We start from the raw sequence: 27,444 nt of genomic DNA on the forward strand, positions 1-27,444 counted from the left end.
ATAACTTTCATATATATATATATATATATGTCAGTAAATATAACTAAGGGTTGGAAATATGGCTGTGTTGATTGATAGAGGCTTGACTAGCTCTCCATTTCATGCCCTGTACTATAATAAAGTCGTGGTGGTGGTGGTGGTAGTGATATAAATGTAACTAAAATATGGTGTAATAATCAGTACCTTATTGTGTTCTTAGAGATATATTTAATTCTCAATACTCACATCTGAGGGATTAGACCAGTCTCATTAGCCTACTTCTGTCTCCCTCCATTGTAGACAACAAAGGTATGCCTATATCATAGCATACAGTATTTTGTTTGTTTGTTTGTTTTGGTGTTTGATAAACCCTGCTGTAGCTTCCCCTTTGGATACCTGAAAGTTGGATATTTGCTTTTTCATCTTTGTAGCTGAAAAACTTACTTTTTCTTTTTTTTATAACCTAACAATTTTTAAATTTTCATGTTCACAATTTAGGCCTGTGAATTCAGTCAAATATGCTTTTCATTTTACAGTGTAAATCTTTTTATGTCCTGAGCATGTCTGGCAGTCATGGCACAGCAGAGTGGCTCATATGAGCACTCTCAAGTATAAGACTCTAGTTAGGACTTTACCGCTTATCTCAGAGTTTTCTGCTGTGAAGAGACATTTAATCAGGGCTGGTTTGAAGTTCAGAGGTTTAGTCCATTATCATCATGGCAGGAAGCACGATGACATGCAGGCAGGTATTGGAGAAGTAGTTAAGAGTCCTACATCTGGATTGACAGGCAGCAGGAGGAAAGAGTGAGCTACTGGGCCTGGCTTGAGCTTCTGAAACCTCAAAGCCCACCCCCAGTGACACACTTCCTCAAACAAAGCCACACCTACTCCAACAAGGCCATACCTTCAATAATGCCACTTCTATGAGCCTATGGGTACTATTTTCATTCAAACCACCATACCACTGACCACTTGCTTTCCAGCAGGCCAGAAAATAACACCTCTAGTCATTCCACTATGGTTTTGGGACCATGCTTGTCCTTTTCCTTAATCCCCTCTCAATGCAAAGGAGTTAGAGAGTACTACACTCAAGCATATGATTCTCACATAAGGATTCTTTTGAGGTAGATATGAAAAGCAGACATAAGACAAACTCTTTGCCCAAAAGCAGAGTATAAATGCCTCTTGTGAAACTGTTCCTGTCATTCCCCATACCAATTTTGAGCTAGCAGCCTTAGGGACAGAGATGATATGACATGGACCATCTGCAATATGGACTGTATTCGAAAGTCTTCTAAGTAACACTTTTCTACATAAGTTTCTCCATGTATTTGCCATCCTGCAGTTTGTCACCCTAGAAGCTCAATGTGCTTTTTCTTTGCCTTGTTATTTCTCTGAAAAAAAAATATTGCTCTTTACTAAGATGCTATGCAAGCCCAGGATCTGCCACTCCTCCAAGTGCCTTATTCCTTGGTACCTCCATGTGTCTGTATCCTGCAGGTATTGAACTTGGTTGTTGTCCCGCCTGTGGTCAGATTTATTTGCAGAACTCCAACTGAGAAGCAAGGTAGATAAAGATTTTTCTCTTCTATGGATGATTTATCCAAACTCCCTTGTTATCATGAGGATATTTCTTAGAATAACAAAAAGAAAAAGAAAAACTCCTCTATTATGATAATGTAAGAAAATTTGAAGTGGGCATTGGTGGTGACTCATGCCTTTAATCCCAGCACTGGGAGGGTAGGGGAGTTCCGGAGCTGAGGACAGAGGTAGGAGAATCTCTGTAAATTCAAGACAGACTGGTTTAAGGAGTGAACTCCAGGACAGGCTTCAAAGCTTCACAGAGAAACCCTGTCTCGAAAAACAAAACAAACAAACAAAAAACCTAAACAAACAAAAAAAGAGGCATATAATTTGATTTTGGGGCTGGATAAATGACTCAGCAATTAAGAGCACTGACTGCTCTTCCAGAGGATCCTGGTTCAATTTCCTGCACCCTTTTGGAAGCTCACAACTGTCTGTAACTCCAAGATCTACACTCTCACACAGATATACATGCAGGCAAAATACCATGTACATAATAAATAAAAATAAATATAAAAATATTTTTAAAAAGAAAATTTGAGAAATCATCTATTATGAACTAGTTAACACAGAAGTTAACTGTTCCAATTATTTGCAGAACTATATAAGTCAAATCTTTTTCTTAAGAAAATGTTTTGTATTTTGTTATTGACACATTTGAACTGTGAGTAAGGCATTTGGGCTTTGAAGACAGAAGAAAAATTCTGAGGTGATAGTAGCTCTTCTGTTGCTTTAAAAATTCCCATAATCCAGTCTTCCACTTAGCAGAAAATATTAATTTTCTTAATATTGACGAAGATTCTTTCTGAAAGGACAACTGAAAATAGGCTAAGACTAAATCTATAAACTGAAGGTAGACATAGGGTTTCTGAGGAGCAGTTGGTAGGGAAATTGGGGAAACTGAGATCTATGACCATCTGTTAAAATGATTCTTATGTTGTTTTTATCAAATGAACCAAAATATTTTAAATACTTTGCTTGCTGATACTGTATTTTAATTTTTGAATTTGCTACTTAAAATTTACTTTATAAGCATGAGAAACAAACCATAGAGTTTAAGGTTTAAACCATAGACAAATCATAATGACTTGATTCATTTTTACTTTTTTTAAAACCAGAATCCTTTTTGGGAAAGAAGTTTATCATTTCTAGTTTATATGGGAAAAGACTTAAATGTCTTAAGTGTTCTTTGATACCAAGTCATTTGAGTTGAAATAGCTCCATACCCTTTTTTAAGAACGATTATATGAATTAGTATAAGCCTGGCATGATGGCATACATCTATAATTTTAGAACATGAAGGCAGAGGCGAGAGGACCAGAAAGTCAAGGCCAGCGCACACACAAAGATCATTCAAGGCCAATCTGGTATATGTAAGACCCTCTTTTCCAAGAAAAATTCCTGTAAGCTAAGAAGTTGCTGAATTTTTCCTTTCTTTTCAAGTCAGAATGCTCTGGGTTCTGGATTGTTTATGGTGGTGTTTTTCACAATCTCCTTCAGTAGCACTCTCTTACTGTTCTTTCAGGTACATGAGTGTAGACATGGTAAAAACTAAGACACGTGTGTGTGTGTGTGTGTGTGTGTGTGTGTGTGTGTGTGTGTGTGTGTAGAGAATAAAAGGCCAAGAACTTCCTTAGTCTCCTAGTTCCAACACAATGTGCCCCATTCTAGGCAGCCCAGTAAAGGTTTCCTCTAAATCTTAGGAGCTAAAATACACATGCACAGCATACAAACACACCACAACCCCCTCCACACACACACACAAATCACTTACACTAGATCCAAAGTTTTCATGGTAAAAAAAAAATGTACTTTATAAAAGCTTTTTATTAATCCATATTTTTATTGTTTAATTTTGAGATTATAGTTTAATTATATAATTTCCACTTCCTTTTCCTCCCTTCAAACACTCACATATGCCCCTTCTTTCTCTCTTTCAAAGTCATGGTCTCTTTTTTATTAATTGTTAACTACATATGTATATGATTATGTAAAAAACAAAGCCTTGCCAGCCAAGTGTTCTACCATAGAACTACATCCTCAGTTCTTTGTTTCCGAGTCAGGGTTTTGCTATGTAACCCAGGCTGTCCTTGAATTTATGATACTCCTGCTTCTCAAGTGCTAGTATTATAGATGTGTATCACCATTTCTGGTGGAATCTTAAGGTTTGTTTTTGTTTGTTTGTTTTTGGTTTTGTTTTTAGTTTTCTTGAGATTTTGGGAACAAATCAAACAACATTTTGTTGAAGGAGGCAATAGATCCCTTCTTGTTTCTTTTCCCTGTAATCCCATTATCATAGTTATTCTCTCTCTCTTTTATTTGGATTATAAGGACATGTCAGTAAGTTTGTATTTGATAACTTCCAGATTCGCAGCTCCTGTGTGATAGGCTGTCCTCAAACTCAGAGATCTTCCTGCCTTGCCTCCTGAGTTCTAGGATTAAGATCTTACTTAAAGATTTACAATTTTAAAATATGGTTGATTCCTAATGTTAGCAGCCTCTTTAGGGAAGAATTTATTTGATCAGAAATGCCGAAACTATATTTTGTCTAATAAAACATCAGAATTAAATTGCTGTTTATCAAGGTCTGTGGCATATGAAAATTATTTTGTTTTAAGGATTTCAAGTTTGATAGTTTCTAAATAGTACTTGTAGTGTTGCACTGTAGGCTTTTTTATTTTAACATATTCCATGTATATAAATGTGTCCAGCCTTCCCAATGGGTTGTATTGCTTCTGTATACTCTGCAATTACATGTAATTACAAAAAGACACAATATTTTCATAAACTCTTTAGCTTGAGGGTGTGTCAGTTACTGAATGCTGGTGCATGCTCCTCTGTTCATAGTCTGTCATTTTACCCTAACACTGATCTTGTCTGAAGATTTGGGTAATGTGACAAGGATCGGAACTTCCCACTTTAAACACACAGAATAAGATCAGATTTCTATCTGTTCTTACTAGAAAGCAACAGTGAATAGGGTCAGCCTTTTAGCTGTCTGTCTGTCTGATTTTACTGTGAGCACCATATGTAAGGAGAAGCTAGTTCATCTGTCTGTGTGATTGGGATTCAACAGCACAAACTGTCAGACTAACACTGATTGAAGGTGGACGGGGAAGGGAAAGCCTATCTGTCCAATGGCTCGCCATTGGCTTCTTATTACAGCATTCTCCCCTGAGACTCACTCTGCATGCTCATTCACCTACCTCCCCCTTCTGCTCACTCCCCTTCCTTTCTTACCCCTTCATTACTGATTCACAGCTAGAGGCAGCACGGTGGCAGCAGCAGCAGTAACAGGGCAGCAGCAGCGACAGCCACAGCAGCAGGGCTGCTTGTCAGGAATCACGGATTGCAATGAGCTCATCCTTTTCTCCTTGCAGCTTCACAACTGCCCTGGCTTCCTGGCTACTGCTACTGCCGCCTGCTCATACAGAGATATATCCTCTCTCTCTCTCTCTCTCTCTCTCTCTCTCTCTCTCTCTCTCTCTCTCTCTCTCACACACACACACACACACACACACACACACACACACACACACACACACACACTCACAGTCACACATGCTAGAGCCCTCTGAGCAGCTTGTCCATCTTTACACATGCATCTGAACTCTTCCTGCTCCGCTCCTGGCCATTTTTCCGGGATTCAATTGCTTTTGCCATTGCTTATTTACATCAGCCTTTGATTTCATTCAAACCAATCTACTCCAGGGCTTATGCATAGTTGATAATTTAGCCAAAATGTTTTTCTTGTGGCGACATTAGCTGACAGTTCCCATCATAGACCATCTTGTGCATCCTCCTGGGGAGACGTAGCCTGGCTCCCCTCTCTCTGCAGTTCTTAGGATTGTGGGTGAGAGATCCAGCTTTCTAATTCTGGATACCTATTTACTGCTCATGGAAGAAGGGGTACCCTGCCCAGCCCCAGCTGCTAAGATCACACCTCCTGTCAGAAAGTCCCAGGACATGCACGACGAGAGGAGCAAGCTGGTGAATGAGTATGCATGTCGGGTGCTGGAACTTCTGGGGATGGGGCATCGGCTGTTTGTGCCCCGGCTTCTGGCGGTGAGACTGTTTTTCATTGAACTTAATTTGTAGAGAATTTGTGTCGTCCTCTGTGAGAATGTTGCTCTAGAGGCTTGTGGGTTCCTGGTTTCTTCCCTTTTCAGCCTTTCCTACTGAGAAGGAAGATTGAGTGCTGTGTAGCTTCCTTGAACCTGGACTATGCCACTCCTTAATTGGCTATAAGAAATTACGGCTGTTTTCTCAAAGTCCAGGGTCATATCAGTGGCATTATCTCTGAGGCAAGGAAGAAAAACAGATTTTCAGGCTGCTAGACTCAGCAATGAAGCAGAAAACCCTAAAACTTGGTGTGGGTGTTATATTATCTGTGTCCCCAAAGGGTTAAATTTTACAACAGAAATAACCATCTATCTAGACTATGTGTGGCTGGCTTTTCAAGCCCTGCAACATGATTCCCAATTAGATTTTGGCAATAGGGATTTATTACCTAAAAATTCTTGGGTAGGAAATTGCAGATATCTCCCCTGGGGTGATTGAACTGTGTGTCTATAAAACAACATACAGCTACTGGATCTGTTCTGTGAGTCTGAGGAGTCAGGTTTGCTTGTTATTTGATTTCCTGGATAAGAGAAAAATCATCCTTCCATATTTCCTACCAAGGGTTAAAATTAAATACCCACAATCGCTGTGGCAGGGTTTCTCTTCAGTGGTTCCAGAGCTGTGCCTAGCAACTGTTGGGTGATATAATTGGTCCACAGTAGTCCTATACCATCATTTGATAATTGAAAACAATAACCCAGCTTTGTCTGTTTTGTAGGATGGAGTTTTAATGCTATTACAGATTCATTTGATTCTCTGATGCGTATCTTTTTGGTACAATGTTTATTAGACTATATTTAATTCTCACTTCTCTTCCTCCATGTCTTCTGAGTGATCAGAACAGACATTCTGTAGTCATGTGTATGAGAAATTTCCCACTATGAAAAGCGTCTGTTCATCATAGCACAATGAAGTTAAGTGTGATGAGCAGTATACAATTATAGGGAGGTCATTTAAAAATATAACAATTCTTTTTTCATGTAGGAAAGAATTTTTACAAAGCTCAATACTTATGTTTTAATGCCTAGTTGAAACAATTGTTTTCCTGATTCACAGTTTACAAGGGAGAAAACTGAAAGATTCTAATCATATTAGAAATATGTTGTTTTATTTTTAATTTCAGGAATTTGGCACCAGGAATCGCTGATATACATTTAAACAAATTCCTTGTATCTCTGAGTCTTGGTGTGACAAATTTCCATATCTTAAAGACCAATTAGCCAAAACTTGAGGGTTTCTATCAGTGACTTCACAGTCACTGCTTAACATTTACATTTTCAGTTTTTTGAAGTAAAACAAAAATTGATAGCTAAGATGTCTCACACTTATCTATACTAGAGATAAATTTAAACTTCTAATTCAAAACATTTAATTAGCAATAATATCCACAGGGAGTTGGGCTCCCAAACTTGAGATCTTAGTGAAGTTACATATTTCACTATGTTGCAATGGAACAAATCTAGTTGCTAAATGAGGTGTTTGAAGTAAATGCTTCCCTCAGGATTTTTTGTGCTGTATATTTTAGAGCCCAGACAATGGTGCTAACTGTGTGGCATGTGACCAGCATATGCTGACCTGTGTATGTGGCTATTTGGAAATCTCTGGCCTTATTGTACACTGTTATCCTTGAAAGATTGTTGATAGAATCCTGGTTATATGTGGTTTATATTTGGGGTGTCCTTTACTTAACATGGTGGTCATAAATTGGGATCTGCTATCCAAAGGGTTACCACTCAAATTTTCACATATATACTGGGAAATTGGTGGGTGCGTTCAGGTGCTCAGCATATGTTACTGGATTGACTGATAGTTCAGGATTGAGGGCTGGTTAGTATAGGGTGGTTCTAAAAGACATGCAGTATTATTATTTTATTTCCACTCAAGAGGACAAGACTGAAGTTTAAGACATGACTGCCATTTTGATCATGTTTTATATATGAAGACAAACAAACACTACAGAGCCTCAGTTTTTTCAAAAAAGTCAAAACTAGGAATAGCTGTGCTTGCCTATGATCCAGGCACTCAGGAGGTGGAAACCAAAAGTCAATTTGTGCTACATAGTGAGTTCCAGGACTGTCTATGCTGCAAGCAACTGTAAACACTCATACATCAGCTAAACAACATTTTCCTCTTAAAGACTCTTAGGCCTACAGCAATTGGGGGTACTGTAAATAGAAATTCTATTAGATATCATAACTGAAAGAAAAAAAAGACTATTTAGAGTAAAAACAGTACAGATGGGAAAAGAACCATGCAGATTTCCTCCCTAAATACTCATCTAGAATTTTATTACTTAGGAAAGACCTTGAGGAAAAATTTCTCATCCAAGAGTACTTAGAAGTTTAGAATAGAAACATCTGGAACTAAAACTCAAATGTTAGATCTATTTCACCCAATTTGCTTCTTAAAAAAAAAAAGACCATGTCTTGAAAAACCAAGAAAAAGAAAGAAAGAAAGAAAGAAAGGAGAGAAATAAAAGTCACTTGAAAATGTGTTATTCTTACACTGAATTTTTCAGTGGGAAAACACATTCAAAGTGGTGTCAGCACTGGCTCATGGCCAGAGGTTGTGTGCTGCAGGGACTCTGGTGGGAGAGGAAACACTTTTACTCTCTTCACAGTCAGAATGCTTCTTCTACGGTTTCTCTTTTTGCAATCATGTGACATGAGAAGTTATTATCATGCCTTTATATATTAAAATTAGTTTTAGCTTTAGCTTCAATACTGATATCCTGGATAGTTCTACAGTGAGTTCAAAGGACTTCAAGCAAGATTGAGAGGGATATGTGAGTGTGTGTGTGTGTTTGTGTGTATGCGTGTGTGCATGTATGTGTGTCCATGTGTCTTCAAGCAACTATTCTAGCTGCCCATTTAGCAACAATTGCAATGTGTTACTTTGATGAAATTTCTTAGGCTTTCAAAATATGCCCTAATATGTTCTTAGTTCGTGGAGACAGAATGGCTCCTATTTTTAACTCTGTCTCTAACATCTATAAAGATTGCTCCCTGAAGTCAGATTACAACTTTTTAAAAAGTTAAAGATCCCAATACAGAAGGTGTCACGTATATGCCCCTCAGAAATCCCAACTCATCTTTATATCAAAGTAAATCCAAAGTCAGTTTCCTAGTTTGTACTGTGTAAATTTTGGCTCTGTTATACCTGGAACCTTTAGGAATCTATAGGCCGCGTTTATGTTAATGTCTCTTGTGTGCCTGATGATTTCATTCTTCTCACTGACGTAACTGCCAAGAACATTATATAGTAAACCCACCTCTTTCTTCTGGATATTTCTTTCTAACTACTTGAACAGAAACTGAAGTAGAACTTGTATAAATGTCTTAATCATGCCTGTAATCTTTATGTATAATTCTGTTCAAATGAAGGAATGAGTGATGTCTCCTCTGCATATGTAATTGATAAATATGGTTCACATTATTTGAAAAGATTTGTCAGAAAGCTTGGGAATCAGAAGAGACATGTATTGATAAAGCACTGACTTTTAGATGTTATCTTTAAGTAGTTCTGGTTTTAAAAGTGGTTGAGTTTTTAATTTAAAAGTGAAGAAAACACATTTGCTTAAACATCCCTATGTTACCTTTTGATCACTGTTACTTAACAATGTTGGAGAAGTTTATTTTTTGAGAGTTTATTTTTTCTTGCAATTGTTCAAAAGCATTATAGAATAACTCTTAAGAATTTGTCAATAAGATGCAAAAAGTTGGCTCGTCTTCTATGAGCTAGGCTTATAACCAAAAATATAAGAATTTTCGAGTAGAAGAATAATTATCTTTCCAGTTTAAATCAAGTCTAGCTTGTTGGAATTCTGGGGTCAGAAGCCAGGACATCTTTTGGGGGTACTTGGTTTGATTAGGGAAGTGTCAGTCTTCCTGTTAGGGGTACATATTTAAAGCTTAAAAGTTATCATGAAATCATGTGCTAAGCTTCTCTTCATTGTCAGGGATTAATATTCATACAACTATAAGCCTAATTATATCCATCATTATCATCATTATAGCTAGGTAATTATTAATTTGTGTGTATTAGAACTAGTAATCCTGGCTGAGACATGCTTTATTTTGATAGACAGCACTTCTTGTGTTTTAAATTAACAATAATAGAAATGTTTGACATCTGTGAAACATATGTCTTTAATAAAACAAGTTCAGTGCTACTCAAAATCTGAATATATAAAGTATTTCATATATGTAGTATGTATTTAAGGGATATGGGGAGGGAGAACAAGCAAAGCAGCAAAATGTTAGGACGTTTGTTTCTGAGTTGTGAGGCTTTGTGTTAAACTTTGTTAAGCTTTGTGTTTGTCTTTCTTGGGCTGGAGAGTTGCATCAGTGGGTAAAGTACTTAAGAATAGGGAAAATGTCAGTTCTAATCAGCAGCATCCACATGAAAGCCAGGTGTGTGGTGGTGTGTGCCTGTAACCTCAATACCAGGGAAGAAAGTCAGGATCCGTGATTTCACGGGCCACCAGCCTAGTTGAAATGACAATGAGGTTCAATGAGAGACCCTGTCTGAAAGCATAAGGTGGAGAGGAAATTGAGGAAGGCGTCTTTTTGTCAACGTTGGTCTTATAAGCATGCACACATGGGCAAGTTTACCAGTCCTCCATTTTGCTTTAATGTGAGGAGCCATGACTATGTATTCTGAAACTAAAAACAAACATACAGTGAATCTTCCAGGTACACATATACACACATAGATAAATTACTATGTTTTAAATTTTTTTAAAAAGCAAACTAAGGATATGTAGGTTGGGGGTAGAACTATTGGTTAGTATGGGTGAGGTCCCGGTTCTGTTTCCAGCACCAAAAACAATAACAGAAAACCTATTTTCTGTTAAATTCCTAGTGAAGCATCCAAATCTTTGCAAAGTATAAAGTGTCTGTGCCTCAGTTATAGAGGGGAAACCTCTTTTAAAAAAAGGAGTGAGAAAGAGAAAAAGAGAGAAACAGGAAGAGTGAAAGAGAGATAAAGAGAGCTATAGAAAGAAAGAAAGAGTGAGGGAAAATAGAGAGAGAGAAAGAGAGTGAGAATGAAAATGAGAGAAAGAGAGAGTGAGAAAGAGAGAGGAAAAAAGAGAGAAAAAGAGAGAAAGAGAGAAAGAGACATAGAAAGAGAGAGGAAGAACCAGTACTAGAGAAAGAAAGACAAAGAGAGAGAAAGTAAGAGAGACAAAGAGAAAGAGAGAGCGAGAAAGAGAGAGAGGGAGAAAGAGAGAGAAAATGGAGATAAAAAGATAGAAAAGGGGGAGAGACAGAAAAGGAAAAAGAAAGAGGAAGAAAAAGAGTGAAAAAGAATGAGGAAAAACAGAAGGGTGAGAGAGAGAAAGAGAGATAGAAAGTGAGAGAGATACAGACAGAAAGAGAGAAAGAGAAAAAAGAGAAATAGAGATAAACAGGGAGAGAAAGAGAAAAGATAGAAAAAGAAAGAGAGAAACACAGGTGAAACAGAGAAAGAGAGATAGAAAGCAAGAAAAAGAGAAAAACAAAGTGTACAGGAGAGAAAATTAGAGAAGAAGAGAGAGAATTAGATAAAGAGAGAGAGACAGAGAAAGAGAGATATTGAAAGAGAATAAGAGAGAGAAAAAAGAGAGACAGTGGGTGGAGAGAGAGAGAAAGAGAAAAAGTGAAAGAAAAATAGAGAGACAAAGAGGGAAAGAGAAAGAGATATACAGAGATGGGAGACAGAGAAAGGGAGAGAGAAAGCAAGAAAAAGAGAGACAGAGGGTGGAGAGAGAAGGGGAGGGAAGAAGAGAAAAAATTAGAGAGAGAGAAAGAAAGAAGGAGAGAGAAAGAGAGATGGAGAGAGGAGAGAGAAAGAGAGAGAGACAGTGGAAGGAGAGAGAGAAAGAGAGTGAGAATAAGAGAAATAGAGTAAGATTAAGAGAAATAGAGAGAGAGAAAGAGAAAGAGAGAAAAAGAAAGAGAAACAGATGGGATAGAGACAGAGAGAGAGATAGAGAGAGAGAAAGAGACAGAAAGAGAGAAAGGGATAGCAAAAGAGAGAAACAGAGAGACAGAGAGGGAGAAAGAAAGAGAGAAAAGGAGCTACAAAGAGAGGAAAAGAAACAAAAAGAGTGAGAAAGAGAGAAAAAAAGAAAAAAAAGAAAGTGGAGAGGTAGCCCTATAAGCTTATAATCTACTTATGGCATTACAAAGGCATTTAAGGTGACAATGTTTATAGAGGTCTCTTAAAGATAGAAAATTGGGAGAAAATGCTTTTAGAATCAAAGTAGGACTGCAGGTTGTCTTTAGAACACACAGGAACAAGGTTTTTTGTTTAATTTTGAATTTTTTACTTTATTTTATGTGTGTAGGTGTTCTGTATGCATGAATGTCTGTATGCCATATACATGCAGTGCTGGCAGAGGCTAGCTACCAGAAACCTTCAGATCCTCTGGAACATGAATTATAGACAGTTGTGAGTAGCCATGTTGGTGCTTGGAACACAATCCAAAGTCATCTTCAAGAGCAACATGTACTCAACCACTGATCTATCTCTTTGGCCCCCAACGAAGGTTTTTAAGTACCCTTTGCATAGATGATATCTTTTTATCATCACAGTGAAATAGTTTTATTGAAATTCACAAAAAATATAAATTTTTAGAACAAGGACTATAGAATGTTTTATTTTTTATTATGAATGAATGAATGGGAGAGGTACAAATGGGCTCGCTTGTACATGTACACAGATACTTGAGAACACCTGGGTGTCCCCTCTATCATTCTCTGCCTTTTCTCACCTCGCTGACCCTGGAGCTAGGCTGGCCAGCCACAAACCCTAGCAGTCCTTCCACCTCTCTCCCCACCGCCCCATAGCGCTGTAGTTGCAGGTGTGTGAGTCATCACACCCAGCTCTTTACATGGTGCCAAGACTCAGGCTCAAGTCTTCATGCTTGCATTCTCTGTGCTCTGACCACCGAGTAACCTTCTCTAGCCCCTGGACAGCTTCCTTTGTGGAATTAAAAGTATCAGTGTGTAGATACTTTTACACAGAGTGTAGGCACTGTTTTTAAACACAAAATTTTGTTTTCTAAGAATATTTGAGCAAAGCAAAGGTAACTTACCAAATCGTCATCCCTTATACTTGTTTTGGACTTAACAAAGTGTATTCATATACCTTAGCTTACTTCATTTTCAAGATGGAAAAATGTGTGCAACATCACAAGTTAGCGAGATTTGAAATTAGAATGAATTTATTTCAATGTTTGTAATTATATTTTACTACCTTTATGTACCATCCAGAGATTTAGGTGCCAATTTCTATATTTCCAATCTTGGACCTCCTTGGTTTTTTGTTTTTTAAAAGATTTATTTATTTATTTCTTATGTATACAGTGTTCTCCCTGCATGTATGCCTTCAGGCCAGAAGAGGACACAAGATCTCATTACTGATGGTTGTGAGCACCATGTAGTTGCTGGAAACTGAACTCAGGACCTCTGGAAGAGCAGCCAGTGCTCTTAACCTCTGAGCCACCTCTCCCAGGTGGAATCCCCAGGCTTCCCTGTTATGTGGTTGTCATAGTTCTTTTACTTCTTGGGTTCAACTGACTTAGGCAAGCCAATGCTAATAGTGTTTTGTTTTATTTTTATTACCTTATCTTCATCAGTGGGTGTGGGGGGTGAGTATGTGTGTGGTAGGAACATACACAGGCACAGATTGACATCAGAGAATAATTTTGTAAAGTTCGTTCTCTGCTTACACCTTTACATGGATGCTAAAGATTAAAATCGGGTTTTCAGGCCTACATAGTGCCCTAGTTAGGATTACTATTGCTATGATGAAACACTGTGACAAAAAAAAAAGTTGGGAAGGAAAGGGTTTATTTGGCTTACATTTCTACATTGTTGCTCGTCATCATCCAAGAAAGTCAGGACAAGAACTCAAAACAGAGCAGGAACGTGGAGGCAAGAGTTGTTGCAGAGACCATGGAGGGGTGCCTTACTGGCTTTCTCATCATGACTTGCTCAGCCTGCTTTCTTAAAAAACCTGGACTACCAGCCTAGGGGTGGCACCACCCACAATGGCCTGGGCTCTCCCCCATCAGTCACTAACTAAGAAATGCCCTATAGCCATATCTTATGAAGATATTTTTTTTCCAATTCAAGTTTCCTCCTATCAAATAACTCTATCTTGTGTCAGGTTAACATAAAACTAGCCAGTACATCTAGCAAGTGGTTTAACCACAGGGCCATCTTGCCAGCCTGCCCAAGTAGACAGCAGCCAGGTAATTTGATTTCTGCTCTATAGAGACTCAACCTTAGGTAGTTTCAGCACAACCCTCATGGGGAGACCTACAAAGCACTGCCTTTGAAACTGTGGTTTCCTCCAAGAATCACAGTTACAATGCCATTCCCACTTGACTAAGTGTCCAATGTTTGAAGAGAAAGTTTTCTTCATTCTTGATCCCTTTGTCCATTTATGTGAGTTTAGTGACCAGGCTTGATATTGGGTCTTGTAGATTTAGAAAATCAGGTAGCCAAGCTACCAGCTCAGAACCTAATTGGTTTTTCCAGCTTTTATAATTCAATTATGTGTTGTCTTCAGCAATAGGATCTTACTATCAAGTTCCAGAGGGTAACCAAGAGAAATGACAATACTCTGTAATATTTGTGTATTTATGGGACCACACTGGACAACTCAAAAAGAGATAACTCATTCCTGGTACTGGGAATTTTGTTCACTAGCATGTGGTACCTACTTGGGGTCTTGTTCCTTCATCCTAGGTGATTTCATTTAAATTCTTTAAATATGTATATAGGTATTCATTTTGGGATGCGTCTGCAGTACTAAGTTTCCATACGACTTTGTCAAAGGGCCTGTAGTGCTAACTATCCCTCCTCACCCTGCCCTCCCACCCCTTCCCATTTGACCCTTCCTGTTACATTCTTTCCCTTTCTTCCTTTATATTACTTTAATCTTTCTCCCTTCCCTTAAAAGATCCCTGCTTTCCCCATGGGCACTTAGTAGTTTTCTAACCTCTGTGGGTATTCCAGTTAAAACATACATATCTAAAGGTTGAAAGTTAACATTCATATATTAGAGAGAACATGTCAATTACATAACATCTTTAAAACAATTCTCTCTCTCTCTCTCTCTCTCTCTGTGTGTGTGTGTGTGTGTGTGTGTGTGTGTGTGTGTGTGTGTGTGTGTGTTGAGGTAAGTGTACTGGAACTCACTATACAGACCCAGCTGGCCTCATACTCTTGGTGATCTACCTACCTCCTTATTGGAATTTCAGGCCTTAGTATTGGAATTTCAGGCCTGTGCCATTTTTCCTGGCTAAAATATTTAATTTTCCGTTTTACTTATTCCTATGTACCCTTCTACCTAAATCCTTAGTGTGTATCAGAGATTTTGCCATAGTTGTTTTCAAATTTTTAGTAGAATGTTGCAAAATCTAGAGAAAAAAGTCACCCATGATCTTTTTATGTAGGCAAACATTTTGTTTTGTTTCCTTTCAGTTTTTTCCTGTGTGCAGATGTTCTTACTGACTTCCGCATGGTGACTTTTTAAAAAGTGAATTTGGCAAACATGTTTTTAGTAAGAAGTCAGCAGTTAAGTGGTTTGTTTTGTTTACTTGTTCGTGACATTCTCTAGTTGCTGGATTGATTTCTTGCTTTCTTCACTTGAGCTGCTTTTGTCATTAGTTGAAAAGGAGCAGTCTTCCCATTAGGTGTTTGTTATGTAACTCTGATGGGCTTTGATTGCTTTGTTTGTGTCTTCAATGAGATTTCTAATAATCTTAAAAATTCTCATCAAGGTAAAGTCACAGATTAATCCAGAGTTTACTCATTTTCTTTTTTCTTTATTTTTTAGCTTCGTTTTTATTATTATTATTATTATTTGTTCTTTTCTTCTAGATTGGTAAACTTTGCTGGGATTCACTAATATAATCTCCATATAATATGAATTACAAGTTAATGTGTTAATAATTGTCTCTTACATTGCTTTAGGGTTTATAATTTCAGCATGTGACAGCAATATTTTCTGAATACTAGAAATACTGAAAGTATCTTCTAAAAGTATATTCATGAAAATCAACAGTGTTTTTTTGTCATGCATTTATTCATATAATGTGCACAGGCTGAAGTGTGGTGATGTGTCTTGGTGATTGTTTTTCAGACCTCAAAGGAAGACCTCCTGCAGGCTGATTTCGAGGGCGCTTTGAAGTTCTTCAGAGTTCAGCTTCCAAAGAGGTACCGGGCAGAGGAGAATGCAAGAAGATTGATGGAGCAGGCTTGCAATATTAAAGTAAGATCCATGAACTTACATATGATAGCGGTATAATTTGCATGTAGAATAATATAAACATAGCAAACTGTGTTAAACTCCTTGTGTGTGTGTGTTGCTGTTTTCTGAGTGTGTTTTAGGGATTTTGTGTACAAACTAGTCTCTCCTAGACTTTTCTGTAATCTAGGATGTTGACAGTTGTTCTATCTTTTATCAGGACTTAAAGTGAAAGGTTGATGACTCAGATTATAATAAAACGGAAGCAAACATTTATTTTCTAGGTGGGGCTCTGGTATCGGCTGCTATAATAGTGGTTTCCATAGCAGCCGACTTAGTATTTTAGCTTTTGCCATCTGTTTTAAGATTATTTAGGACAGAGCAGGAAAAACATGCCAAGCAGGTCTTTCCCTTTTTTTTAAGGTACTTAGGCAGTTTGAGTCTTGATCAGGCCAGAAACCATCTCACATCTACCAGATGTCTGTAGATATGTTGGTCCATGTCATGTGTCTGATTAAGCAAATCTTATAAATTAGCTTGAAATTTAAAACTGTATACAGACAATTGAAAATTAAGGTGAGAAAATATATTTTCTTTAAAAGATTTGGAACCATTTTTCTAATTACTTATGCCTCCACAATATATACACCTAACCATGACATAAATATAAATCTGTTTTTTAGGCAGACAGACAAGCATTATGAACCTTATATTATTACAGTAGAAACAGACCATAAATAGTTAACATAATAAATTATTTATGTTGGAAGGTGAATAAGTATATATAGGAAAAAAAAGAAAGTAAAAAGGAAATAGGTGAGTTGTGATGTTTTTCCTAGTGTGTGTAGACCCCAATGGGAAATGAATGAGACAAAGGATAACTCATGGACAAGTCCTGGGAAATAACATTCCAGGCAGGAAATAGTTCAAATGTCCTGAGATCAGTTCAGGCCTTGTGAGTTTAAAGAATGACATGTAGGCCATTAGAGCTAGAGAGGAGTTCGTGGAATCAGAATTGAAGTGAGAGTGCCCACAAGGAGCCAAGAGTTGTCAGCTGTTATATTTAGGTTTATTTTGCAGTGGAGGCCCTGGCAGGGAAGAATAATTTGTTCTGGGTTCTGAGAAGATCATATCAGCTATATTGATGGGCAATAATGGGTAAAAGAGGAAGAGAGACGACAGAACCTAATGTAATCCCATGGACAGATAGTGACCAGCTGAACCAGTATGGCAGCAGTAGAGAAGAAATATATTGAAAGTGGGAAAACCTTAAAGTTTTCATTATGTGTAAGTATAGCTGTGAGTGGTCAAGGAAAACTCATTCTAGATTTTGATCTAAGCATAAAACAAGTTTCTATTAATTTAATAGGCTTATTACTTAAGGTATAATTATATGCATCTAATAAATAATTGACTTGGAGTTCTTCTAGGTACTATTCCCCCTGTAATACTTAAACAAAACAAAACAGAGTAGGGTCTCAGTATTTAACCTTAGCTGGATACTATTTAAACGAGGCAGACCTCAAACTCACAGAGATCTGCATGCCTCTTCCTCTTGAGTTCTGGGATTAAAGGTGTGTGACACCATATCCAACTTAAAGGCCTGTAAACCTTTTCTCAATAACAATTTTGATTTTTAGTTCTAACTTATTTTAAAATAGATTACAAATGCCCCAAAGCATAAATCAATGCTGAAAGTAAATAACTGACTAGGAAATTATTTTGTCTTTCAATTGAGCCCCATATTTTAAAAGATCATTTTCTAAGTACACCCCCACCAAAACAGCCTCTCAAGTCTTTATCCTGAATGCTAAGTTGCTAAAGCTTTCAAGACTAATTATTTGAGCAGAGCATAGTAGCATATGCATATTATCTCAACACTTTGGTTGAGGCAGTGGGGCTGTTTGAATTTGTTTGAAGCCCAGGCTAGACACTGTTGGAATACCCTTTATCTCAAAACACGAACCAGAAAGACAGACAGATGGGTAGACAAACACACAGAAACTGATTGACCAAACTAAATGTCTTAGACAAAATTATGTTTACACATAGACTTTGAAGATGGATTCCAAAGGGCTGTGAACTGTGAACTGAATTTTGTAGGAAGTAAATTTGGAATAGGTTTTAGCTGTTGGTTGTTCAGAGATGCCAAGAGAATTAAAGTTACTCAGGTTATATTTAGATTACAATTACTTTAGAAGTCTATTAAAGTAAAATATTCAGTTCCAAGATACAAATATACACCAGGCCTGGTGACACATGCTTTTAATCTTGGTACTTGGGAGGCAGAAGTAGGTGAATCTCAGTGAGTTCAAGGACAGCCTGATCTACGTATCAAGTTTGGGCCAGTCAGGGAAGCATAGTAAGACTCTATTTCAAAAATTAATAAAAGTAACATACAAAAGGCAACACTGACCTGAAAGAAGGAAGTTAGGGAAGGAAAGCGAGGTATTGGGTGCCGATTTTGCACCAGGAACTATGCAAGAGAACTCAGGAAAAATAAGGGTTAAAATGAGGCCTTGGGGATTGAAAGAGAGAAATCCACAGGTGAGGAGAATGCAGACTTAAATGTAGGTACTTATCAGAGGTTAGGGTGAGAGAGGGCTTGGGTGAGCATTGGGGAGAGGGGATTCTGAGACTGCAGAGATAAGTGGAAGCCATGGGAAGCAATCTGGGCTTCAGCCTGAGGACTCTGGTAAACACTGAGAGGTTTTGAATAAAAGACAGAAACGGCAAGATTTATGTTTTAGAAATGTTGTTCTAGCTGTTGTATGAAAAAAATCCATTGACAGATGTCTGATTAGATGGTGGTAACAGCACTTTTTAGGCACTGTTGCAGAAATCAAGTGAGGAATGACTAGGTTGATTGTTATATTTGAAGTGAGAAGGACAGGAGATATTAAAAAGATAGAATTGGCAGACAGGTTAAATGACAGGGGAAGAAAGCCAGTGAAGTTACTCAGCATTCCTAGGTTGGCAACTTGGTAGTGATCACACTCAGAAAGAAACCAAGAGAATGAATTTTACAAGTGGGTGATAATGAGTTAAGATGTGTTATGTTGCTGATGTATAGTCCTACACTCATATCCAGTGGTCAGGTGGACATTGAAGTTAAGAGCTGAGCTAAAAGTAGGTATTTAGAAGTCATAACATTAAAACCATGGAGTAAGTGACTTCTCATAAAGAGGAATATGAAGTGTTCAGAGAGAAGGGTTGATGATCAATGCATAAACATAATATATGACTGTGGATAGAAGTGGGTAAAACAGTAGGAGAATCTCATAAGAGTATGACATGTGAATGTTAAGGGAAAGGGCATTGTTGTGAAGAAAATATATTTGAGGCCCTGGGTTCTATCCTCAGCACAAGAGGAGGAAAATGATGAGGACAAGATAAACAAATATCAGTGATTCCTTGAAGCCATGTAAGGTACTGAGAACTGGACAATGGATTTTGTATAATACTTAATGACCTTAGAGGAAGCAGTTTCTGTGGAGTGAAGTATAAGACTTAATCATTAAAAGGATAAATAAGAAATGAGTAAATAGAGAAATGAAGATTAGGTGCTTTTTCTAAATGGTTATAGAGGACAGGAAATGGAATAGTCAGCAAGTAAGTTAGAGAATAAATACAAGAGCAAGATGGAAGATATGCATAAGATGAATTTGTAGAGAGTGGGAATGTTGTGTCTTCAAATGCTTAAAACCTTAATAAAACTTAAGTTTTTACATTGAGCATCTGCAATATGCCAGGTACTATGCTTAATCCAAAGAATATGAGACTGAGCAAAAACAAGTATTCTTTCTAAACTCATGGAGCTTTCAATATTGTAAAGAAGATGTTAATAAAATAGCATTGTTAGTATTAAAGTTATGGGGATGGTAATGTAATGGTTGAGTGCTTGCCGTTGTCTCAGTTACTTACTCCTATTTATATACCCAAGAAAAAACAACTTAAAGAAGGGTCTCAGAGAGATATAGTCTACCTAACCCTAAGCCTAACCCTAACCTAAATTGGGAGCATGGAGGGCGGGGGGGCGGGGTGGGAGGGAAGAGGGGAAGAAGGAAGGGGAGTGAGCAAAAGATGTATAGCTCACTCCTATTCAAACAATTAAAATTAGAAGGATTAAAAGAAAGGAGAGAGAGAAAAAGAGAGAGAGAGAACTAAGAGGGGGCCAATATGACTTTAGTTTAGAGAGTTATGAGGATATAAGAGACCAAAACTTTCTAGAGAGAGACCTGACAATAGAGACCCACAGAAAGAAAAAAGTTGAAGATTCAATAAGGAAAAATAAATACATCAACAGGGAAGGACCTCCAAGAAAGTAGAGATTCATCTCAGAAGAATGTGTCTTTCTTCCATTACAATAGAAGAAAATAAGCAAGGGATGAATAAAGGCCATTGTACAATTTAGTGAGGAGGAAGGAGGAGCTGTTCCATCAGAAGCTCTGTGTTATTTTTGTTCAGCGGGACCTAGGATGAAGGAACTGTAGTAGAGTAAGAAGTCTGAAGCACATGGAAAAACAAAACTTTAGGCATTGTAGAAAAACAAAAGAATTGCCAAATTGGATGATTAAAGAGCACAAATCTGTAGTAACAAAAAATCTAAATGTTTTCTGGTTTCTCTAGAAACCTTCAACAATATAAATGTATATTTAGGGAAAGGAGAAAGTTATTTCAACCTTAGTTAAGATTTGTTAGCATAAGGCAAAGAAATGTCAATGATATGTTAGTAAGATATATCTCAGGTAAGGGGACAAAAGTAAAGAGAAAAGAAAGCATCCAATGTTTTTGGTGTAAATGCAACTGCTGAAATCTGTTATAATCTATCAGTGACTTAATAGCCATATCATTTAATTTCCAAATATTGACAGTCATTCTTCTATGCTGGCAGCTGCTGCCTCAAGCTCATCCGAGACTCAAGAAGATGAGGCTAGTGGCAGGAGAGTGGTCGACAGTATGAATATTGAAGTCTCGTTAAAAAGAAAGTAAAGACATATTGGGACTAAGGGACTAAAAATGGAAAAGTACAACAAAGAACTGTTGAACTCCATGATAGGAAGAAGAGTAACAGAGATGATTACATGACTTATTTGTAGTTACTCAAGGAATAAAATGTTTTTCAAAAATTCTTTTTTTCCAATTAATATTCTTTTTTAAATTTATTTATTTATAAAAGTTTTCACTTCCTCACCTCCTCCCAATACCCTCCCACTCCCCCCACTCCCTCTCCTCCTCCCTCTCCAGTCCTAAGAGCAGTCAGGGTTGCCTGCCCTGTGTGAAGTTCAAGTTCCTCCCCCCTCCCTCCAGGTCAAGGAAGGTGAGCATCCAAACAGCCTAGGATCCCAAAAAGCCAGTACATGCAGACGAAACAAGTCCCAGTGCCATTATCAATGGCTTCTCAGTCAGCCCCCATGTCAGCCACATTCAGAGAATCCGGTTTGATCACATGATCATTCAGTCCCAGTCCAGCTGGCCTTGGTGAGTTCTCATTAGATCAGTCCTCTTGTATGAGTGGGTGAACTCACCCCTCGCAGTCCTGACTTCCTTGTTCATGTTCTCCCTCCTTCTGCTCCTCGTTTGGACCTTGGGGGCTCAGTCCAGTGCTCCAATGTGGGTCTCTGTCTCTATCTCCATCCATTGTCGGATGAAGGTTCCCTCTGATCCTGACTTCCTTGCTCACGTTCTACCTCCTTCTGCTTCTCATTTGGAACTAGGGAGTTAAGTCCAGTGTTCCAATATGTGTCTCTGTCTCTATCTCCATCCATTGCCAGATGAATGTTCTATGGTGATATGCAAAATATTCATCAGTATGGTTATGGGCCAAGGCCAGTTCAGGCACCCTCTCCTCTGCTGTCCAGGGAACAATCTGGAGACCTCTCCATGGACCTGGGAACCCCTCTAGAATCAAGTCTCTTACAAACCCTAAAATGGCTCCTAGTTGAGATATATACTTCCCTGCTCCCATATCCATCCTTCCTCCCTCCCCCCCATCCCATTCCCCCAAGCTATCCCCAATCCTCCCCTTCTCCCTTCTCTCTAACCATCTCCCCTTACTTCCATCCCCCACCCCCCGTGCACCCAAGTTTGCCTGGCCCATCTTGTCTACTTCCAATATCCAGGAGGATAACCATATGATTTTCTTCAGGTTCACCTTCTTATTTAGCTTCTCTACGATCACGAATTATAGGCTCAAAGACCTTTGATTATGGCTAGAATCCACTTATGAGTGAGTTCATACCATATTCCTCTTTTTGGGTCTGGCTTACCTCACTCAGTAAAGCGTTTTCTATGTCCATCCATTTGCATGCAAAATTCAAGATGCCATTGTTTTTTACCGCTGAGTAAAACTCTAATGTGTATATGTTCCACACCTTTTTTAACCATTCTTCTATTGAGGGGCACCTAGGTTGTTTCCATGTTCTGGCTATTACAAATAGTGCTGCTATGAACATAGTTGAACAAATACTTTTGTGGTATGATAGGGCATCTCTTGGGTATATTCCCAAGAGTGGAATTGCTGGGTCCTGAGGGAGGTTGACTCCCAGTTTCCTGAGAAACCGCCACACTGATTTCCACAGTGGCAACACAAGTTTGCATTCCCACCAACAATGGATGAGTGTTCCCCTCACTCCACATCCTCTCCAGCATAGGCTATCATTGGTGTTTTTGAGTTTGGCTATTCTGACAGGTGTAAGATGGTATCTCAGAGTTGTTTTGATTTGCACTTCCCTGATCGCTAAGGAGGTTAAGCATGACCTTAAGTGTCTTTTGGCTGTTCGAAGTTCTTCTGTTGAGAATTCTCTGTTCAGTTCAGTACCCCATTTTTTAATTGGGTTAATTAGAGTTTTAGTGTCTAGTTTCTTGAGTTCTTTGTGTATTTTGGAGATCAGACCTTTGTCTGATGAGGGGTTGGTGAAGATGTTCTCCCAGTCAGAAGGTAGCCTTTTTGTCTTACTGACAGTGTCCTTTGCTTTACAGAAGCTTCTCAGTTTCAGGAGGTCCCATTTATTCATTGATTCTCTTATTGTCTGTGCTACTGGGGTTCTACCTAGGAATTGGTCTCCTGTGCCTATATCTTGTAGACTACTTCCCACTTTCTCTTCTATCAGGTTCAAAGTGGTCAAATTAATGTTGAGGTCTTTAATCCATTTGGACTTGAGTTTTGTGCATGGTGATAGGTATGGATCTACTTTCATTCTTCTACAGGTTGACATCCAGTTATGCCAGCACCATTTGTTAAAGATGCTTTCCTTCTTCCATTGTACACCTTTAGCTCCCTTGTCGAAAATCAGGTGTTCATAGGTTTGTGGGTTAATATCCGGGTCTTCTATATGATTCCATAGGTCGACTTCTCTGTTGTTATGCCAATACCAAGCTGTTTTCAATACTGTAGCTCTGTAATAGAGTTTGAAGTCAGGGATGGTAATGCCTCCAGAAGTTCCTTTATTGTATAAGATTGTTTTGGCTATCTTGGGTTTTCGTTTTTCCATATAAAGTTGATTATTGTTCTCTCAATGTCTGTGAAGAATTTTGATGGAGATTGCATTGAATCTATAGATTGCTTTTGGTAGAATTGCCATTTTTACTATGTTGATCCTTCCAATCCAAGGGCAAGGGAGATTCTTCCATTTTCTGGAATCCTCCTCAATTTCTTTCTTCAAAGACTTAAAGTTCTTGTCAAATAGGTCTTTCACTTCCTTGGTTAGAGTTATCCCTAGATATTTTATGCTGTTTGTGGCTATCATGAAAGGTGATGTTTCTCTGATTTCCCTCTCTGCTTCTTTATCCTTTGTGTATAGGAGGGCAACCGATTTTTTGGAGTTGATCTTGTATCCTGCCACATTACTAAAGGTGTTTATCAGCTGTAGGAGTTCTTTGGTAGAGTTTTTGGGGTCCCTTATGTACACTATCATATCATCTGCAAATAACGAGAGTTTAACTTCTTCCTTTCCAATTTGAATCTCCTTGATCCCCTTATGTTGTCTTATTGCTATTGCTAGAATTTCAAGCACCAAATTGAAGAGGTATGGAGAGAGAGGACAGCCTTGTTGTGTTCCTGATTTTAGTGGAACGACTTTGAGTTTCTCTCCATTCAATTTGATGTTAGCTGTCGGCTTGCTGTAAATAGCTTTTATTATATTTAGGTATGATCCTTGTATCCCCAATCTCTCCAACACCTTTATCATAAAGGGGTGTTGAATTTTGTCAAATGCTTTTTCAGTATCCAATGAAATGATCATATGGTTTTTTTCTTTCAGTTTATTTATATGATAGATTACATTGATAGATTTGCATATGTTGAACCCCTGCATCTCTGGGATGAAGCCTACTTGATCATAATGGATAAATTTTCTAATGTGTTCTTGGATTTGGTTTGACAGTATTTTGTTGAGAATTTTTGCGTCAATGTTCATGAGTGAGATTGGCCTGTAATTCTCTTTCTTGGTTGTGTATTTGTGTGGTTTTGGTATCAGGGTAACTGTAGCTTCATAAAAAGAGTTTGGCAATGATTCTTCTGTTTCTATATTGTGAAATACATTAAGGAGTATAGGTATTAGCTCTTTTTGGAAGTCCTGGTAGAATTCTGCATTGAAACCCTCTGGTCCTGGGCTTCTCTTTCTTCGCTACTAACAGGTCTATTTAGATTGTTCACCTGGTCTTGATTTAACTTTGGTAAATGGTACTTATCTAAAAACAAGTCGATTTCTTGTACTTTTTCCAACTTTGTGGCATATAAGCTTTTGTAGTAAGATCTAATGATTCTCTGAATTTCCTCTGTGTCTGTGGTTATATCCCTATTTTCATTTCTGATCTTATTAATTTGCGTGTTTTCTTTCTTAAAGGTAGCTTTCTGATACCATTATCAAAATCATTTGGTTTTACAGCTCAAATTACTTGGTTGCAGTAAAACCATGCTAGTTTGCTATCGGCATTCCTAGTCAGCTGATATATGCTCTCTTCATCCTAACAATGGGACCTTTATTGCTTTTGGTTTGTACTGATCATACATCCAAAACTTTGAAATGTGTAAGGAATAATAAGCAAAAGTGACAGAGGCAAATGAGTATACTGGAGTGAATGAGGAGGCCCCTCTTGGCTATCTGGAAAATCCTAACCTGGCCTGTTGCTTATACACCAGAATTATCATCCTATTCTCTTCTGAAAAAGTAGCTACCAATGATAAGATGTTACCATAGTAACTGATTGCCTCAGATAATTCTAAACTGTGTTCTATATTAATTACCTATATACTTGGCTAGTCAATTTCTGGTCTTTCTTCCAGAATAGATGAATATAATTTAATTTTACCTTTCATAAACCATTATTTTAATGATAGTGGTGAATTCCTTTACCTTTTTTCCTCTAAGAACTTCATCCATAGTTATAACCATGGATTTTAGTTTATTTGAGAATTAAATAACTTTGCTCTAGAGCAAAACTAAAAAGAACAGTAATATTGAAATCAATTTGCTTCTAATTTTTTCATGCTGTTTGCTGTTTATTACTGCCCCTATTGTTGCATGTGAATAAAAATGCACTCTCCCAAGTAGAGGTTTCTTTGAGTTAGCAGAAGTCACATAAAAGCTTTGGTTAATTTCATGGGTCCACATTCTTTGCCTTTATGTACAATATTGAAGAGGTTCTTTTATTTTTACTTTTTATTTCATGAAGCTATCTTATATTCTTCTCCTATAAAGACTTCTCTGTAACATGGGAAAATACCCTTGGGACATTTTGTTTAAAACAACATAATCCCTTGCTGGAGAATGTTCATTACATTTTAGGATACAGCAATGTGCTAATTAGTAACTGATAATGAAGCAATTTATCAACACACTTCCTTCCTTTATTTATTTTTTGCGACTTCCAATAGTATTCCTAATCTTCAGTGCACCTCAGAACTGGGACATTATTTTGTTTTCTCCCAAGAAGCTAGGGGCATGTCAATGTTGGATGCTGTCTGAAACAGTTGACTGCAGGTATAGAAGACAAGCCCCTTTCCCCTTCATAGGCACCAGGACCTAGTATACTTAGAAAGCTCAGGCTTTGTGTTGCTCTTGAGTGATTGCCAGGCATGGGTTCTTTTGTTTGATTCTGTATTTTGTCTTTACCCTGTATCTACATCTGCAGTTCATTAAAAAGAAAGCCATGTAGACATTTAAAATTTAAGTTGATGGGGAATTGTGCATTCTATATACATGTTTAAATGCTCTTTCCACACATAAAATAAGATAAATAGACACAAAAACTGATTTTTATATAGATGTTTCTTTTTTAGAAGAAAAAATAGTAAACCACAGGAATACTGTTTTGTAGCCTTATGTACCAATCCAAATTTGTACTGTTTTCTCCCTGCATGTAATTAACAAGAAAAAGAAATATCAGAATTGCTTTCTCATCTAGTAGTTCTCTGTCTCTAGAAACTTTACCCCCACATACACACACACATCTTATTCTCTCCTAACAGTCTTTGAAAGCTTCAATAAGATTAATGGTTGTGCTTTAAAAGGGAGTTTTCATATTTCTTAATATACCATTCTGAAGTGTTAAACCAGTTGTTATGATTTATAGTTAACAATGTTGAAGAATAAACTTAGGTCTTTTATCTAATTGAGAACAGCAGATAACTTCCCTATAACTATTTATGATAAAATCCACATATATTTGAGTTATATATTTATTCTCGTATCTTATTTCATGTTTAAGATTTTATTTTAATTGATCTTAATAATTTGGTTTGTGAATCTGATTTTATAGTAAAATTAATATAGTATTCTTCTGTCTCATGTAGCCTGCTCATTGTAAATAATTTGGTTTTGTCCTTTTAATTAGAAATAAAAATAAAATTAAATGTCTTATGCATTTAGACTAAGTAAGTTTAAGAAGACAGTGATCTTTCTGGGAGCTCAGTAAGATATCCTTCAACTTAAGATGAGATATATACATATGAGTCCATCACAAAGTTACAAATACCATTAATTAAAAATAGATAAATCTAGAGTACCTAACCTACTGAAACAAACATAGCTTAACAACACACTATACTGTAGAATATTGCTTGTTTGACCTTTGATTTTGTAACTAGCTAACAAATGCATCATGACAATTTAACATATGTCAATTATGGTGGTAAAGCTCAAATTTAAGATTCAAAATTGTAAAAATGGTTTCTACTGAATGTGTATTGCTTATATGTCACAGTACAATTGAAAAGTACTTTTGCTGGGTGGTGGTGGTGGTACATGCCTTTAATCACAGCACTCAAGAGGCAGAGGCAAGTGGATCTTTGTGAGTTCAAGGCCAGCCTAGTGTAGAGAGAGAGTTTCAGGACAGCCAGAGCTAAGCAGTGAAGTCTTAAGAAACACACTTTCTTAAGTGTGTTAAAGGAAGTCTTAAGAAAAGAAAAGAGAAAGAAAAAGAAAAAAGAAAAGTACTTTCAGTTTAATCAATCTAAATTGGGGCATGTTTGTAGTCCAAGTACTTAGCCACAGCAATTTCAGATACAATTGC

At 37.5% G+C, this 27,444-nt stretch overlaps 1 protein-coding gene across 5 annotated transcripts in view; it reads left to right on the forward strand.

Annotated features, from left to right (window-relative positions):
* Rabgap1l (RAB GTPase activating protein 1 like) overlaps positions 1 to 27,444 on the forward strand; it is a 632,406-nt gene that overhangs the window by 473,699 nt on the left and 131,263 nt on the right. For 4 of the 5 annotated variants that reach the window (XM_087906361.1, XM_087906363.1, XM_087906362.1 and 1 more), the window contains one exon: positions 15,826 to 15,954. In XM_087906361.1, coding sequence (XP_087762487.1) covers positions 15,826 to 15,954 — 129 coding nt within the window. Of the gene's footprint in view, positions 1 to 5,083; positions 5,629 to 15,825; positions 15,955 to 27,444 lie in introns of those variants that run through there. The other variant, XM_087906364.1, reaches the window with a different exon arrangement.

The sequence above is a fragment of the Myodes glareolus genome, chromosome 5 (assembly GCF_982192425.1).
Source record: "Myodes glareolus chromosome 5, mMyoGla1.1, whole genome shotgun sequence".
In the NCBI taxonomy this organism is placed as follows: Eukaryota; Metazoa; Chordata; class Mammalia; order Rodentia; family Cricetidae; genus Myodes; species Myodes glareolus.